A 16,164-nucleotide genomic window follows, 5' to 3' on the forward strand; every position below is an offset into this window, starting at 1 on the left:
TTGAACGATGAATTTTCTATATGTGAATTTAAGCAATATCATAAAACCTCATTTTAGATTCTCAAGTGTTCATGGTTTATAAATGTGACTTTAATGGAGTAAACTGTTTATCTGACTTAAGCAAATAGGCTTAAGAGAACTTCTTACGTAATAGAGATTTGTTAATAGAAGTCATAATATCTTTTTGGAGACAACAGCTCATAGGCCTAATTTGGCCTTGAGAGTAGTAAAATTGCCTTTTAACTCTTAAAAGTCTGAGAGACTTCTCAATTGAAAAATGAGATGTAGTTTTTCTTACAGGTTAAAACAATATTTAAAAGTATTTTGCAGTTAAATGTTACATTTTGAAATTTGGTGAGTTTACTTATTTTTAATTGTAGTCAATATTTTCTGTGGCTGTAAATGATTTATCTGATAAAGTCTGTATGTTCATATATTGGTAAAGATTTGCTGTGAGTTTTAAAGTAGGGAGAAAAGTTTGATCAGTTTAAGAAAACTAAGGTAACTTTATGTGCAAATTTTGAGATGGGTTGAATCAGTCATCTGAAATAAAGCTGGTAAATTTAGATTGGGGGAGTCTTGTAAACATTAGTCTTTAGAGTTTGTGTGCTATGAGGAGTAACTTAAAAATTTTTTTTTTCATTGTTACTGTTACACTAGTGGTTTGGGAGGTTTTCATCTATACACAGGGGCTACATAACAAAACTTGGAACTGTGAATTGTTAGCCTCTGTGAGTAAACTCTGAAACTAATGGGTGTGATAAGCCAATTGCCTGGGGAAGTACCTGATGGACACTGTGTTGGGTACTCTTAAATAATCATATTTAATCCTCACCACAACCTTACAAGATGTTTATATATTTTTCCCTATTTAACAGATTAATGAATATTGGGTCAGGGAGGTTTATTTGCCTGTGGTTACATAGCCAGCCAAATAAGTATGTAAAGAACCCACGTCCTATCAATGCTTTTTCTTTTATACTTCGGTGTTTCTGAATTATGGGCTACGATAGTTTCTTCTCAGTTCAAAGCCGGAAACCTTGCTGAAATCTAATTAGACTAGGATATAGGCTCAGGAAGAACAGAAGTTGTAAAGGGAAAATTATTGTCCTGCCACATCTGAAAAGAAACAGTATAGGTCTGTGGAGTACATGAAGGGAGTTTGGAGAAGGAAAGCCAAAAGGAGTAGTTCAGCTGTTTCTGAGGCTTCAATGAAATAGCTTTCTCAAAACAGCTTGTGTTCCCTGGGGTCTGTACTTGTCAAACAACCTTATTGTTGACTGATGGACCCAGGGAAGGATTGCCACAATCAATAAATGGAATTGGTATTCTGGTCTATACCCTTAGTCTCCAGTGCATTTGTTTAAGCAGGAGTGAATTCCTAGAACCTGCTGGCTGTTGGTAAGACCACATTCCTGGATCACAGGAGCTGATGATGAGCCCCTGCCCCCTTCTCATCCAGAGAGGCCATCTGTTGTTCTAGTTGACTTGTTATAAATGTGTGAAACTGCTGTTCTGAAAGAAATACTAGCCAAATGAGTAAATTTGTGGGGAGACTTGTTAAATTGTTTAAATTATTGGCAGGATGACCCATCTGCAATGGATTTCGTCACCTCTGCTGCAAACCTCAGGATGCATATTTTCAGTATGAATATGAAGAGCAGATTTGATATCAAATGTGAGTTTTTTTGTACTTCAGTTGTATCATCTAAAATTCTAAGGTTTTTTTTTAACAGCTAAACTTTTTTTTTTTTTTTTTTTTTCCAGCAATGGCAGGGAACATTATTCCTGCTATCGCTACTACTAATGCAGTGATTGCTGGGTTGATAGTATTGGAAGGATTGAAGATTTTATCAGGAAAAATAGACCAGTGTAGAACAGTGAGTGTTTCTATTTGCAATTTTTAAATTAAAACAATAAAATTGGTTTAAAGCAGTGGAAAAGTAATTATTCAAGTTACTTTGTGAGTTGCATGTTTAAGAAAGCTTCCTGGAAATTATAACAAAAAGGAAAACACATTTGCTTCTCTTATTTTTGGCACATTTGCAGAAGCTAGTTTGCTTCTAACATTTCTAGTTTTACTGATTCCTTGGAAGAACTCATTGTGTGAGTCCTTATATTAACTTTTCTCAATTGTTTTTCAGTTCTAAGAGTTCTCTGGTTTAAAATTCTATTTGGTTATTTTATAGTCCCCTGTTCTTCAGTCATTTTTTGTCACTCTTTTTTATTTTAAACTTATATTTGATCATGTTTATGTCTGAAATCTTTATGGATGAGTTTACAGTCATCTGCTAGATCTCTCTCATAGTGTTTTGTTTGCTTATGTGATACATGATTTTTTAAAAAAGCAATTAGTATTTGTTAAAACTATATCTGTGATAATTCTTTAAGGACCTATTGAAGGTGTGTTTCTTCAGAGATGATTTTGTGTTTAATTTTATTTATTTAGTCTTTAAAATTTTATTTATTCATTTATTTATGGCTGCATTGGGTCTTCGTTGCTGTGTGCACGGGCTTTCTCTAGTTGCGGTGAGCGGGTGTCACTCCTCATTGCAGTGCACGGGCCTCTCATTGCGGTGGTTTCTCTCTTGTTGCGGAGCACGGGCTCTAGGATCAGGGCTTGAACCCATGTCCCCTGCATTGGCAGGCAGATTCTTAACCACTGTGCCACCAGGGAAGCCACCCAGTGCCATTATTAATGCACTCTTAAAATACCTTTTACTGTTTCCGTGAAATTTCAGGGTGAGGGAATGTAGACTCATATGATCAGTGAACCTGCCATCTAGGTTCAGTTTTCTATTTAAATTTTTATTTTGGTTGTCATGTTTTTAATTTATAAGAACTATATATTTTTTGATTTCTACCTTTTTATAGCAGCCTGAACAAGTGTCTACTTTCTTCTGTAACATCCTTTCCATTTCTTTGCTTTCTTATCTCTCTTCTTCTCTTGGGCTAATGATACCTGTATGTCCGGGCTTCATTTGTTCACATTTATAAATGAATGCCAGGATAGTTTAATAATAGTGTTAGCCTGAGTATTAGTAGTGTTAGCAATTGTTTTTATTACTGTTCATTTCTACCTTCCCAGTGAAGATCAAGATCAAATAAGTCTGTTCTCTCATTGTACCCTGCTTCCAGCCCTGACAGTACAAATGTATATGCCTAGTATTTATTGTGGGGAGAGGCTACAGTAGGGCTCTTCCTAGCACTTAATGCCTGTCAAGGGATTTACTTCTTTAAGCTTCGGGGAATTGATGGGGTTCTTCTTTAGAGTTAATTCATCTTAGCAGATACCATACTACATGGTAATTCCACGATGAGAATTTGTGTATCAGTTTCCAATGTTCTGACATTTGTAACTTCAGTGCAGTTTTTTTTTTTTCCCTTGGTTCTTATTATTTTTTTGTTTGCGTATTAGGGAAATAGTAATAGGGCCAGGCATACATTATTTTTCCTTTAATTATGTAAATGTTAATATCATAGTCATCTGAAAATTTGAAAAAAAGGCAGCACATTTGTTCCATATATCTACGAAAGCATTATCATTAATTAGAGAAATTAGTGTATTGGTCTTGTTAGAAGTTGGCTTAAAGTTGATAAGAATAACCACTAGGAAGGAACCCCAAAACTGATTTAATGATGGTACCAGAGACAAGTATGGTTAGGCCCTTATTCATGCTAAATTAGTTTGCAGAATAATCTATATAGAGTCTTCAGTACACGGAGATTTCTTTTCAGTAAGCTCAGCCTTATTTACAAGGTAGATAATTTAAAAAGAAGGTTGGAAAAATCAGTCTCTTAAGAAGGTTTTGGGACTTTCCTGGTGGCGCATGGGTTAAGAATCTGCCTGCCAATGCAGGGAACGCGGGTTCAAGCCCTGGTCTGGGAAGATCCCACATGCCATGGAGCAGCTAAGCCCGTGTGCTACAACTGCTGAGCCTACGCTCTAGAACTCGCGAGCCACAACTACTGAGCCCATGTTCCACCACTGCTGAAGCCCACATGCCTAGAGCCCATGCTCCGCAACAAGAGGAGCCACCACAATGAAGAGTAGCCCCCGCTCGCCACAACTAGAGGAAGCCCGCACGCAGCAATGAAGACCCAACACAGCCATAAATAAATAAATAAACAAATAAATAAGTACATACTCAAACTTTTTTTAAAAAAAACAAAAGGTCTTGATTTTCCTTCTGGAAGGGAGTATTTAAGTGAACACTGTATGGTATATAAATCATGACTCAAATTTCTGATTTTTGCTTGTGTTTTTTTTTTTCCCAAAGATTTTTTTGAATAAACAACCAAACCCAAGAAAGAAGCTCCTTGTGCCTTGTGCACTGGATCCTCCCAACCCTAATTGTTACGTATGTGCCAGCAAGCCAGAGGTGACTGTGCGGCTGAACGTCCATAAAGTGACTGTTCTCACCTTACAAGATAAGGTAAGTGCAGGACCTAGTTCTCTTCCTGGTTGTTCATTTTTCTTTTTATAAGAAAGGTTGTTCATTTTTCTTTTTATAAGAAAAAACAAGTCCCCTTTTGCCTTTTACAGTGTTACTGTGATAACAAACTAAAAGCCAGATAATTACCCTAATTACTGAGGTGTGTTGCTCTGGCATCCTGGGTTGTTTACCATCTGGGTCCTGTTGTCTTTCCTGTCTGTGGTTCCAGAATATGTGCTTCACATCCCAGAAGGGAATAGGTGTTTTTGGCTAGAATATGGAGCACAGGTGGTACATTGGTGGCACAGGATCTTAGTAAGCAAGTTCTTTGTTTCTCAGGCAGTGTGTAAATTCTGTATTCTTTTGGCAGATAGGAGGTATCCTTACGTGATCTAGTGACGGTCCTGATTCTGATATGTTAAGTTAGCCCCTGAGAAGGTGCATCGTTTGCACACTTGGATTCACCTGTAGAGCTCTGGAGTGAGAAATGGAGGGTTAGGATATGGTCTGGTTCTATAGCTTGGTCCTTCAGTTCCTCCTAGTTTTTTTTAAATTAGGAAAGATTTAAAAAATGGCCTGAATGGGTTCCACTTCCCACTTTGGGGATCATTTCAGATAGTTCCTCTGATTATGTCCATCATAGTGCTACATATTTATATATCTCCTGACGTGGCCCTAATGGCTGCTTGAGAATGAATGGCCTTTCTCCCAGAAATGGTTACACAGGGCGGGTTGATTTGAGCTTATGTTTTGGATGGGGAAGCAGCAGGACTTGATATACTGGAGGGTGGTTGCCCCATCTTCTTTCTTAGGAAAGAAACGATTATAGTTGGTATCTACTCATTCTTGAGCTAAAGGTAATTCCACTATTGAACCTTTAGAGAGTTCCTCCATTGTTTGGTTTTTCTGTTTATTTGTTTGTTTTATAGGATCAGGTAGGATTTAACAGTATTATCACTCCTGATCCGTCTCTGAATTTAGAGATGGAACTTGGGAAGGGGAAGTCTGTTTATCTGAGGATCAGATTGATGAGAAATATTTCATCTATAAAACATCTGTCAGTACGGGTTTGGAATAGAGACTAAGATAAAATATGTCAAGTGTCTAGCTTAGTACCTAATCTGCTGGGAACGACAAAATACCAAAGCCAGCCAAGGAGTTCTCAGTCCCCATCTGGAGGAAGTTTTACCTGATCTTTATCAGTGGTCAAACATGGGGATGGAACATGGGCATGAGATAATTGGGTACATTCCCATTGCTTTCCTGCTTGCCCTAAGGTACCTTGAAGAGCAACTTGGCTCATTTCCAATGGAAGGGGAAAGTTAAGAGCCTTTATGAAAAAAAAAGTCTAGGCTTTTTATGGTCTTTAATTCCATATGTTAATATTCTGAATCTTTTTTTTTCTTATAGATAGTGAAAGAAAAATTTGCTATGGTAGCACCAGATGTCCAAATTGAAGATGGAAAAGGAACAATCCTAATATCTTCAGAAGAGGGAGAGACAGAAGGTATTATACATGGCCTGTGTTCACTCCCCCTCATTTGGATGCAGACTGCCTGTGTGAAGGAGTGCATGTTAGTTTATCCATTCACTACATATGGTACTCAGTACCTCAGGTGACAGGGGTGATGTTTGTCCAAGAGTGGGGAAGCCTTGATAGCCTGCTCGTGATATAGAGCAGAGAGTATTGCTGAAATCAGTGCCCAGTTTTGGTTTTCTTGGCTTTGCTTTTCGGAAGTTTAAGCAGTTCATCCCTTTTGTTAATGTATTTGTTATATAAGGTGTAATGCATTAGTTTCTGTTTAAGCTTTCTAAATGAGAATTGTGTTGTGGTTGTGCCTCCTTCAGACCACACTGGTCAATCTGATTGGACTTAGAAGTTCCCACACCTCATTTGTCCTGACGGGGAGTGTCAGGATTCTTTTTGGCTATAGCTCCTTGTTAAGAAATTTGGGGATATTAGGTCATGAGTAATTGGAGGTTGCGTTTTGGCTGGGTCATAATCTGTTTTAAGAGTCTAGTTGAATATTTAATTTGGGGATATTAGGTCATGAGTAATTGGAGGTTGCGTTTTGGCTGGGTCATAATCTGTTTTAAGAGTCTAGTTGAATATTTAAGCCCCATTCTAGCCATCTGTCTCTTTTAAAGGCTAGGACCTTAAAAATGGAAACTGGTCAAGAATCTCAGTGGCTTAAATGTGGTCCTTTTCCACAAAATACTTGTGCTACTGAGGGTGAGAGAGCATTTATTCAAATATGTTTGGAGTCCTTCTGTATTGCAGGCATAGTCATAGATATTCGTAATTCAAAGATGAATAAGATAATTGTCCCTGGCTTGAAGTGCTTACAGCCTAGAAGGAGAGGAGGGATTATCAACAAGTAGATTTAGTGCCGTCTCAGAAATACTATAGAGAGAAAGTGTACAAAGTTTGAATTGAAGCTTTGTAAAAGGAGGGTCGGTGGGGGGGTGTCACAGGAGAAAGAGGACTCATGGGCCAGTTCTTGAAGAAGAGCTGAGAGGGGAGAGTCTGCATTTGGGCAGAATGAACAGCATCTACAAAGGCATAAACTTATGAAGCAATGTAAAAGCTTTAGGAATGGCCAGGTATTTTGTTTCACTGGAAGGTGGGGTGCTGTGGGGTTGGCAGTGACTGTGCAGCTGGAGGATTCGCTGTGTCATATGTGTAATGTCTATTTGTCTTCCTCCTCCCCCAATATCCTGCTCCCACCAGGGTTTAAGCAGGGAAGTAATACAGTTACCTTGTAGTATAATCTGCAGGGGGGTGAGATAAGGATGTAAGAGTAGATAGAGGCAGGGAGTCAGAAAAAAATGGAGGGAAGTGAGGGATTTTTACTAAGGCAGAAGCAAATGGCAGATTTGAGATTTGCAGAGGCAGAATTTAGAGCACAGGTGAAGAAGAGTAACATTGTTAGGCTTGGACAGAACTGTTGCCAAGACTCTGGCTTCAGAGGTGATGCTAATTCACCAGGATAGAATGCTCAGTGACTGGGTTCCCTTTTGAACATGTTGGACTGGGGAGTTTTAGTGTGAAAGGGCTTGGGGATGGAAGTCTGGATAGAAACTATTTTCCAGAGACATTCCAGGGAGACCAAAAAGGTAAAATAAGAAATAAAAATTAAGAACGCAAAAGATTGTTAGATTATGTAAAAAATTATGTAAATTTAAACATAAGTAGAATTTAAAATACAGTTTACTTAGTATGTGCCAGGCATGGTGGCTGTAGGTCAACAGGTTATACACAGTCTGTAGACACAGAGCAGATACTCAGTAAAGCTGACTGAGTGTTGTGAGGGGAGAGTGTAAATTGGCAGCTAAATGAGGAAGCAGTTTGTAAATGAAACTTGAGTGCTTTTACAGGTCAGGAGAGAGGAGCATTTGAACATGCAGGAGAGAAAGGATAGTTAAGGCAGGATGGCCCTAGAATAGGTAGGAGGAGGTGGTGACACCAAAAGTTTGGTTGGAGAGATTGTTCTTCATTGGGGTATTTATAATCCATGTAGCAAAGGCTTATTGAGTGCTAGTAGATGCTAAGCATGGTGGGCTACATGCTGGGGATATTCAGATGAAGTAGAAATGACATGTGGAAGAGAGAACTAAGTTGGAATTATTAGTTTTTGGAGACCCTGCTGTCTGTCCATTGAGAAATGTTGAAAATTTATGTTGAAAAATTCATTGAAATAAAGTTTCCTCATACTTCTGAATTGTAAAATTTGCTAAAAGTAGTTTGTTGGCATTTCTGTGGATAACCTCTTTAGAAATAGAGTATATTTTGAACAATTCTAAAAGTTGTCACTGACTCCTGTAGGATTCCAGATTAATTAGGTTTCAAGGGGAGAAGGTTCTCAGAACTTCTCACAGTTTGGTTCCCTTGAAGTAATTTTGGTAGTTAAGTTTTCAGGGCTGAGTACCTAAGTGAGTAATACTTTAGTGGACTAGTTTACTAGGGCTGCCATATCAAAATACACAGACAAGGACTTAAATAACATTTATTTTCTCCTATTTCTGTAGGCTAGAACTCTTAAGATCAAAGTGTTGGGAGGGTGGGGGGAGTCGATGGGTTTGGTTTCTCCTGAGGCCTCCCTCCTTGGCTTCTTCTAAGGATACCAATTAGATTGGATTAGGGTCCACTCCAACAGCCTCATTTTAACTTAATCACCTGTTTAAAAAGCACCATCTCGAAGTATAGCCACATTCTGAGGCACTGGTGTTAGAGCTTCAGTGTACGAATTTTCGGGAGATAGAGCTCAGCTTATAGCAGGGGGTTTACCTTTTAAAAATTAAAGTGACTGCTCCACGGACATATAACTAAAGCATCTAAATTTCTTTCAAATTTTCTAGCTAATAATCACAAGAAGTTATCAGAATTTGGAATTAGAAATGGGAGCCGGCTTCAAGCAGACGACTTCCTTCAGGACTACACTTTATTGATCAACATCCTTCATAGGTAGGAACTATTAATATTTTAAGTGTAAGAAGTTATTTGAATATACAAACTTAAGATAAAGTGGAGAGAAAATGTTTTCTTACCTTTAAACCTTACTGTTCATTTGAAGCTGCACCATGTATATGCTCAAGTTGGCCGCTAAGTTCCCTGAGGTTTGACCTACAGAAAAATCTGAGAATCCAGAAAGAAAAGGGATAAGCAAGAAATGTTTAAGGGTTAACTAACTCATCAGTGGTGGCTGATCAGAAAGACCTAGAGAGGGTAGAAATTCGGGTGTTTGAATAGTTATAATCAAGGGTGCATTCATTTTGATAATTGAACTAGAATAAAAAATTTTAATTAGTTTTAAAGATGATTCGGAAGAAAGAAATATTTCTCCCATAAAACAAGTATTTCATTGTGATCTGGAACAGTAACAAGAGAGCATTAAAATTTATCCTATATAGATTCCTGAGTCATGTATTTTTTTCTTTTTATTTGATTTTATATCCTGCCCACTTTATAAAAAAACATCCAAAGTGCTTGCATTACAGGATATTTGCACATATGTAACACAATTTAAATACAGATGGTCCTCCACTTTGGTGTGTTTATCTGCTGAATGAGGTAACATGCTCGTTGATACCCTTAAACTGCACCCTGACTCATTACTTTAGGTAGCATCTAACAAAACGCAAAGGCTGCCACCTGCATCCACATGTTTTTTGCCAATGTTGCTATCTATATATCCAAACATTTAGAACTTGTGTAGTTGTTTGGAGAGTATTATATATATACTTAGTTTATAAAAAGCATAAAATGACAGGAAAAACTGAATGTGGGTTATTAGTATAAAATGAGACAATTGAGTGAAAGGTAGATATCGCTAGGGAGTGATATCTGGCCTCGATTAGACACCAGTTGGATGTTAGTGGTGTGCTTGTGTTCAGTTGTGAAAGGACATGTACAATAAAATGGAAATATATCACATGGTGTCTAAAAAAGGAGGCATAATTAGGGTTTTTTTTATCATATTTTTTAGCTCTCTGGGAACAGAACCCCCCTTATAACATGTAAGTCTTTTGTTTGACTTTCATGCATTAAACTTTTATACATGTTTTTGGGAACTCATTACAAAAGCAGGGTGCTGCCTGTAAAGATGGGGAGAAAACCGAGAATCCATGTAACTCTACCCCCAAACACTAAATTACTCTGGTCAAGATCAGAGTACAGTGTATAGAATCTTTTCACCTAGTAGCTGAAGAAATAATGCCTAAGAATTACATCAGGCCTCACAGTTTCCAACTCATTTTCTGCTTTAGCAATAAAAGTTACTTAACATTTTTTTAAAAAACCCTTTCCCTGAATTGAAAGTGCGATGTTATTGACCATTTGAATTAGAGTTTTGAATTATCATAAAAATCTGTTATAGTCTTTTTTAAAACTCTTTGAAAATCAGAATCCAAATATTTGGTGTGTACGTAGTATACACTTTTTGAGCTTTGAGGACAGTTTCTGTCTGGTGTGCCTTTGCTTTTGTAAGTAGTATAGCAGTGGTCCAGTGTTATAGTACATGGTTCTCTTACAGTGAAGACCTAGGAAAGGATGTTGAATTTGAAGTTGTTGGTGATGCCCCAGAAAAAGTGGGGCCCAAGCAAGCTGAAGATGCTGCCAAAAGCATAACCAATGGCAGTGACGATGGAGCTCAGCCTTCCACATCCACAGGTGAGTCATGGCCCCCCGGCCAGCAGGTTGTTAATTTACCCACCAAGCATGACTATTTAGAACAAACTGATTATTTTATGAATGTTGACCATAAAGTAGAACTCCGTAGGACTACTAGAGGTGTGTGTTGGTTTGGCATTGTTTTAATGAAGCTTTGAATGTATGAACCATGAAGATATTTAAGACTGGGTAAAATTTTTATGGAAAATAGACACTTTATTTTTTTGTTCGTTTGTTTTTACGCCTGGAAATGTCAGTTTACTGGTGTATAAAGATGGCTCATTCTTAGTAGTAGTAGTTTTGGATTTTGTATGCCTGTTCGTGGGGGCAGTAAATCAGTGCATCTAACTATTTTGAGTGAACAGATGCTTGGTAAGTATAACATTTTAGCATTTCACAGTTTTCTCAGAACCAGCGTGACTTCGGTAAAGTGCACCAGAAGCTTTCTTTTCCTGGGTGTTCAGTGTTGGTGCTTTACTGTGCTCTAATGTAAACGTTTACTACCTGCCTCACCCCACCCCAACTCTCTCTCTCTCTCTCTCTCTCTCTCTCTCTCTCTCTCTCTCTCTCTCTCTCTCTCTCTCTCTCTCTCTCTCTCTCTCTCACTCTCTCACTCTCACTCTCACTCTCACAGTCTCTCGTTACTACTTTTTCACTTGTTTGTTTTCATTTCTTTGACCCTGTGTCTTTGGTGTTCTTTGGAATATGGTGGTTCCTTGGTTTTCATATTCTCTGAGAGTTGTAAAGATGGACTTTGAGGTAGTCCAGAGTGTGTGGGCCATGGGTTCATGACCTTTTCCCCCCTCTGAAAATAGAAAGGTTCATCATCCTCCTTTAAGGAAAGGACTGGTAGTTTTTCAAAAATCATAATTTGAAATGTGCATTTATTGATGCACTGCTGTGGATAGGTTTTGGAGGCTCTAGCAATGAGTAAGGTAGGTGTTCTGCCTTTGATTTAGTGCAGTGGTGGGAGATGGGTGACACAAAACCAACCGTAGTGTAGGGTTAAGAGCATACACTGTAGAGCCCCACTCTGCAGGTTTGAATCCTGACCTCATCCTCTGCTACTGTGTGACCATGGGCAAGCCTCTGCCTCAGTTTCCTTTTCTGGAAAATGGATAATAATGTTATCTTCTTTATACGGTGGTTGTGATGATTAAATGAGTTGTATATGTGAAGTGCTCAGAACAGTTCCTGGCATGTTGTAAGTGCTACGTATATGTTGTTGTTTATTACTACCACTGCTGCGAATATCAGGATATTCACCCTCCTCTTTTCTGTTGGAGAAGTAGAAACAAGGAACTGTAACAATTCCTTTGAATTATATAATGCTTGTTAAAATTTTTGTTTTGATTAAAAAAGAAAGAGGTGCTTGTAACAGAAAACATTAAAACACTACGGAAATATGTAATGTATAAAGCCAAGGTCCTAAGGGTAGCCATTCTAAAGTTTGGTGTATATTAAAAGAGTTAGTTTTTCACATACGTAAAATTTTAGTGAGCTGCTAGTAACCCCCCACTTTTGACCATTTTTTCCCTTTTTTTCTGAAATAAGCACAAGAGCAAGATGATGTGCTCATAGTTGATTCGGATGAAGAAGGTCCCTCAAATAATGCCGACATCAGTGAAGAAGAAAGAAGTCGCAAGAGGAAATTAGATGAGAAAGAGAATGTCAGTGCGAAAAAGTCACGCACAGAGCAGACAGAGGAGCTTGATGATGTTATAGCATTAGATTGAACGGAAATGCCTCTGAACAGAACCCTCTCACTGCAGTAGGCCTTCTGGGCAGAACCAGGTTATTTGTTATGTCCTTTGTTCCAAAGGGAAAAAATTGGCACCAGTGACTTGAAGATGATTCTGCTCCCTTTGAAAGCATTCATTTTGCTAGAACTATTAGAAACATTGCAGTATGCTGTATTGAAAGTAGGAATATAGTTTTAAAACCCTTTGAACAAAGTGTGTGCATAACCAGTCATGAGATGGAACAACACAATGCATGTTGCCTTTTTAATGTAAATACCCTTAGGTATCATTTAACAGTTTTACAATATTGTGGTTTAGTAAAGTTGATACCTGGTTATAAATATTATGCCTTTATTTTTGGTTAGAAGAAGAATTATTTTTAGCCTAGATCTAACCATTTTCATACTCTTAATCGACTGAAACAGATTCAAAGAAGTATCGAGTGCTATGCATTGAAACTTGTTTTTAAATGTTAACTGGCACTATGTATATTAATGTAAAACAGTTGTTAATTTACTCAAGTTTTCAGCTTGTACTGCCTGGTATGTCTGTGTAAGAAGCCAATTTTGTGTATTGTTCCAGTTTCAGGTTATTTATATTTGATGTTTTGTAAAACTCAAATACGACTATACTGTACTTATGGACCAAATAAATGGCATCTGCATACTTGTTATACATGCCTGCACAGTTCACATTTCTGCCGGGTTTATACGTTGTATTTGCTGCAGGCATGCTATATTCTTTGCTTTTAGAAAATTAACTCAGAAACGGACGTGGAGGTTACAAGACCTCTGCTGTTTACCACAGGTGAGTATGTTCTGAAAGCAAGCTTTTAATGGCATTCGGATTGTAAACAGTTGGCCTTCTGTTGAGAACGTTTAAGTGATCTTTGCTCGGCCCCAGTAACTTGGAGCCTTCGATTTGAGACTCCACGGGGAAAGCCTTTCCTCCACTCTGGGTTGTCCCCAGGTCATCCAAATCCCTTCTTGCATTGTACCATTCAGAACCCAACTCTGGCCAGCAGATGTGACCACACCAGTGCTGAAGGGGCAGTACTCACATCTCTGTCTCGGACCTCGGAAGGCCTTGGCCTTTAGGCCGCTGTCACACAGATGTGCCTGGAGTTTTTGGGTAACAGAAACCCATGAAGCTGTTTGCCCAGTTCTGTACCTCTCTGCCTTTGGTGTTTTTGGCCACAGTCAGCCAAATTTCAAGTTGATAATTCTCTGTATTGTTCCACTTTGTGTAATTCTTACTCTGCCATCCAGCTTACTCCTCGTCTCTGTCATTTGTAAACTCATCATGTAATCAAAGCCTTCAGAAAAATCGTGGCGAGCAAGACTCGGCCCACAGGAGCATGCTGCTTGATGCCTCCAGGATGAACCGACTTCCGTTCTTCAGATACGACAACTACAAGCAGGCTGGGTTCCCACCCACAACTCTATGACCCTGTGAGGTTCACTTGGCCTCTAGATTTTTTTGGAGGTTTCATTTTCCTCCAGAAAAATAAATGTCAAAATTACAGAGCTGTGTAACAGATAAAAATGAGATATTCTGGAATACCACCTCTCAGAAGCAAGTTTTGGTTAACTGGTTGGTCCCTGACGATCATCTCCCATTTTGAAATTTGTATTCCGAAGAGCTCTCCAGAAAATTTGTACTTTCTGGAGAAAATTTGAAAGTCTCTCCATTCCTTAAAACCTCACCCTTCACCCTGCCTTTTTAGACACAATTGTCAACAGTGTATTTCTGGCAGGTTGTATACGTTCTTTCGCTTTCTCTTTCCCGTTTGAACGTATGTGGCATTAAACGCCTGTTTGATCTGTAGAGGTGTGTTTCTATCTTGGCAGAGCAGTGGTGGTCGTCTTTGCAACAACTCTGTGACCACTTTTCCAGCAGTTTCTGTCCGTTTTCTACTTGTTTTTATAAAATCTGGGTTTACCAGCAAAGCAGGTCTGACTACAGTGTCTTGTTCAACTAGACTAAGATTCAAGCTGCTCCTGTGTCCCTGGAGAGTGGAGATACTTTAGATCTGGCCTTGTATTCATGGTTTTCCCACATGGGTCTTAGTGGGCGGGCTGGAAGCAAGGCTCCACAATAGTGTATCCCTGGCAGCTCCAGCCTGAAATACAGTCTGACAAACCATCTTCCAGCCTCATTGGGAGCAGTCTGGCGACTCAAGTTTACCTAGAGAGTTCATTGTCCCAAAGATCATTCCACGTACTTGGCATGTACCATGAAAGGATTCAGTGTTTTAATATAGAGCCTGAACCATTAACGAAATAACTAATCAGGCAAAGATCATCAGTGGATATCAAAACCCTTAGTAAAAGGCTCCTGAGAACAGAACCTTTGCAGAGTGCTCAAATGTTGCTGTATAAAAAACTCGTGAAAGGAAAAAGCTCAGTCTTGACAATGGACTGATCTGTCATCACTGTAATCAAGTGATCAAACCTAGCATCACTAATGGGACAACCTGGTATGTGCTTACTGATGAGATGTTGATGTAAAGAACACAACACCACCTAGGCACCCCCCCAAAAAAAGTAACTTCTATATAGCATCTAGACTTCCAACTGACAGGAAGTAGAAGGGGTACAGGAACAAATTAAACATTTAGAGGAAATAATTGGACAAGTATAGAATGTGTGATATTCTAGAACTCAAGTGCAAAATAAATGACAATTCTTGTGACAATTGGAAATTTGAAAGTGGAATAAGTTAGGTGATAATGGAATTATTTTCGTAGCTATGGTAATGTTCTTATATAGGCCATTGTCCTTATTCGTGTGACATTAGAGATGAAGCTCAAAATACCTACAACTTTTAAATGGCTCAGCAAATAATACCGGAAGAAAAAAAAGCAAAATTAACATTGAATATAGATGGAGCCTATATACGTTGTTCACTCTGCCATCTAACTTTTCTCTGAAAACTTTCATAGTAAAAGTGGAGATATATATTCTGTATTTTTCTTTAGTGCCTGTCTCTTTTTCAAGTTTTGTATTGAGTATATCCTATGATTGAAGTCAGAAAGGTAATAAAGATTATTAAAAATATCAGATGGAATGAGAAAGTGTTACAGCGATTCCTGGGTTGGCATTGATGAAATCAGCTTTGCTCTTCCGTATCGCTAGGCTGAGACTTGGGAGGAAGTCTTTCATTTGAGCCTCCAGAGAACTAAGAAGAGGACCAAATTGTTCCCAGGAGATTAAAGGTCCACTTAGAAGCGGCCAGAAAACGTTTGGTTCATAGTGCATGTTCCTGTTCCTGAAAATGGCCCATTGATGGCACATATGTCTGAAGGGGACTTGCCCTATGGCCAAGGACGATGGGCAAATTTAAGCCTCTTGTAATACAGAAAGCAAAAACTATTACAAACCCAAAGAAATTAGGGAAGAAAAACTGTTGGCACATGTTTCTAGTCATTGTGGCTTGTAGGTGTGGTGAAGATCTCTCATTTCCTTGCATCTTAAAGTAGGGTTCCTGAGGACCAGGATCCATTTGATTGTTTTGCAAGATATATTTAGTGAAGTATTTCTATAGACACTTTCGTACTGGGAATACATTATTTGCATTCTGCACACAGGGAACTCCTTTTGAACTGCTCTCACTAAATAAACTGCGTTGAACTATAGGGCTCTGATGCTGCTTTGTGCTTGCATATATATATATATATATATATATATATATATATATATATATATATATATATATCTTATACATTTTATTTATTTATTTATTTTTGGCCAAGCAGCATGAGGGATCTTTGTTCCCCGAACAGGGATGGAACCCGGCCCCGGCAGTGAAAGCACAG

General features: G+C 38.5%; 1 protein-coding gene across 2 annotated transcripts in view; it reads left to right on the forward strand.

Annotated features, from left to right (window-relative positions):
- The window catches only part of UBA2 (ubiquitin like modifier activating enzyme 2), a 31,643-nt gene extending 18,614 nt beyond the window's left edge, over positions 1-13,029 (forward strand). For both annotated transcript variants that reach the window (XM_082863451.1, XM_082863452.1), the window contains exons 11-17: positions 1,585-1,678; positions 1,768-1,880; positions 4,281-4,436; positions 5,847-5,943; positions 8,796-8,901; positions 10,469-10,605; positions 12,160-13,029. In XM_082863451.1, coding sequence (XP_082719577.1) covers positions 1,585-1,678; positions 1,768-1,880; positions 4,281-4,436; positions 5,847-5,943; positions 8,796-8,901; positions 10,469-10,605; positions 12,160-12,341 — 885 coding nt within the window. In that variant the 3' untranslated portion in view covers positions 12,342-13,029. The remainder of the gene's footprint in view (positions 1-1,584; positions 1,679-1,767; positions 1,881-4,280; positions 4,437-5,846; positions 5,944-8,795; positions 8,902-10,468; positions 10,606-12,159) is intronic.
- Positions 13,030-16,164: the final 3,135 nt, after the last annotated feature.

Source organism: Leucopleurus acutus (genome assembly GCF_964270905.1).
Source record: "Leucopleurus acutus genome assembly, chromosome: 20".
Lineage (NCBI taxonomy): Eukaryota > Metazoa > Chordata > Mammalia > Artiodactyla > Delphinidae > Leucopleurus > Leucopleurus acutus.